Source organism: Sphaeroforma arctica, assembly GCF_001186125.1.
Source record: "Sphaeroforma arctica JP610 unplaced genomic scaffold supercont1.4601, whole genome shotgun sequence".
Classification (NCBI taxonomy): Eukaryota; class Ichthyosporea; order Ichthyophonida; genus Sphaeroforma; species Sphaeroforma arctica.
In genome coordinates this window covers 1-2,373 of record NW_014035957.1, presented here as the reverse complement: position 1 = coordinate 2,373, position 2,373 = coordinate 1, and the positions used below count along the sequence as shown (strand labels likewise).

Sequence of the window (2,373 nt, the reverse complement as noted above, 5' to 3'; positions counted from 1 at the left end):
TGGTCATGGGTTGTACCCCTCCAGGGTTGCCGTGTACATCATGCTCTGATGCACATATACTAACCCTTTGCATCCATCTGGTGTCTGGTGTTGGGCTGTAACCCTCCAGGATTGTCATGTACATCATGCTCTGATGCACTTATACTAACCCTTTGCATCCATCTGGTGTCTGGTCATGGGTTGTACCCCTCCAGGATTGTCATGTACATCATGCTCTGTGGCGCCCATCCCTTCGACATTTCGGGCAATTCGAGCAATGCGGCCATTCTAGTGCGCGCGGTAGACCCAAAACTTAACGGTAGGCGCTATAAACATATGTCTCCCACTTTAAGTGTGTTCTATATATAGACTCTCCTGAAACTTGACAGTAGGCGCTATAAACAGATGTCTTCCACTTTAAGTGTGTTCTATATATAGACTCTCCCGAAACTTGACGGTAAGCGCTATAAACAGATGTCTTCCACTTTAAGTGTGTTCTAGATATAGACTATCCGTGCATACACCGCAAGCCCAACCGCCTGGTAGGCTTAAACCACACGTGCACACACTGACTACTAGTGTAGAGGGTATATACATGTTAGTACCAGTTAAACTCAATACGTAGAGCTTAGCCAAGCCCAACCAGCTGGTAGGCTTACACCACACACGTGCACACACAGATTACTAGTTCGTACCATTCAAATACATAAGAGTACGTGTTCAGATACAGGTTAGCCATATAAACATTCAGATTCATGTTAGTTCCAATCAAACTCAAATACGTAGAGCTTGGCCTAGCCCAATCAGCTGGTAGGCATAAACCACACGCGTGCACACACAGACTACTAGTGTAGAGAGTATATGCATGTTAGTCCAATTCAAACTTAAATACGTAGAGCTCGGCCAAGCGTGTTTAGTCTGAACAAGTGGACTCAGTCCGAAGTGCCGTTGTGAACGACGCAGTCTTTCTGTATACACACACACACACACATCTATTAACAACAGTGCATGTGGTACACCATGTACTCTATGCCCGCAGGCAGATCAGTTGAATCTCACGCGTGATTTGTAATCCAAAACGCACGCCGTTTGGCACTTAACACTTAACTGTATTCAGTCCCTTACACCAGATGGCTTTAGGGTTTACTTATCTGTATTCAGTCACTTACACCAGATGGCTTTAGGGTTTATGGTTTACTTATCTGTATTCAGTCTCTCACACCAGATGGCGTGTTGTGATTTCAGCTGTACTTTGTTCGCCACTTATCTGTGTCTCTGTCCCTTGCACCCGACGGTGTAGGCAGTCGCATGTGGCCCAAACTGAGCGAAAGCGCGCGAGATCTGCTCACCCGATTGCTGGACCCAAATCCCGAAACCAGAATCACCGCCAAACAAGCCTTGGACCATCCCTGGTTGGGAGGAACAGGTGCCACCGACACTGCACTGCCTTTGGTAAGCGTACTTAGTAGGTCGTTTTGTATATATTTGTACCTTGTGTATGATTGTGTTGTTGTGTAGAGTATGCGTCACCCTTCATATCGCGCATATATATGTATATGTATGTATATATGTATATGTATGTATATATAAATATATATGTATGTATGTATGTATGTATGTATATATGTATGTATATATATATACATGCGTATAAATATGTTACATATATATATATATATGATGTACATATGTATACGTATATATAGAAATATGTATATATATATGTGTGTGTGTGTATGTATATGTATATATAGGCAACATGTGTTGATACCTCCTTTTAATTGTTTATGTGACTGATCCAGTATCTTGTCGAACGACACGGCCTATTTGTGCTCCAACTCAAGTCATAATGAGTCATAAGTAGACTGTGTCGAATATGCCATACCTATGCGTTGAAGCGTTTTTCTTAACGTGCGGCACTTCAAAAGCAATAGGTCTGTAAGATTAAGAGCATATTTTAATGTATCACAACTGTCTGCGTCAAAGTGTGTATTATATACAAATGCCTGGCAAATATGAACAAAACTTACATAAACTGTTTTGACAAGGCAGGTGGAACAATATTTACACAATTCCATATGCATGTGAGGCTGTATTTTTTGCACAGATCTAAATCGATTGACCCAAACCCTGATACACAATCGGCGCAACAAGCAAATACGTTTACGTGTTTTCTACAACTAACATAAACATATTTATCTATCCATATATATCTTTATATATATATATAAAGATATATATGTATGTATATATATATAAAGATATATATGTATGTATATATATTTATATACATATATATATATATATATGTACACACGCATATACATATGTGTGTGTGCGTGTGTGTGTGTGTGTCTATATCTATATATATTTATATAGTATATATGTATATGT

General features: G+C 39.8%; 1 protein-coding gene across 1 annotated transcript; it reads left to right on the top strand.

The window, feature by feature from the left end:
• Positions 1 to 194: 194 nt before the first annotated feature.
• On the top strand, positions 195 to 1,431 carry SARC_14420 (hypothetical protein; the record flags this gene model as incomplete). Its single annotated transcript, XM_014291446.1, has 2 exons — positions 195 to 298; positions 1,280 to 1,431. Coding segments are annotated over 2 exons (256 nt in total), but the record flags the coding sequence as incomplete, so codon positions are not given.
• Between the last annotated feature and the right edge of the window lie 942 nt (positions 1,432 to 2,373).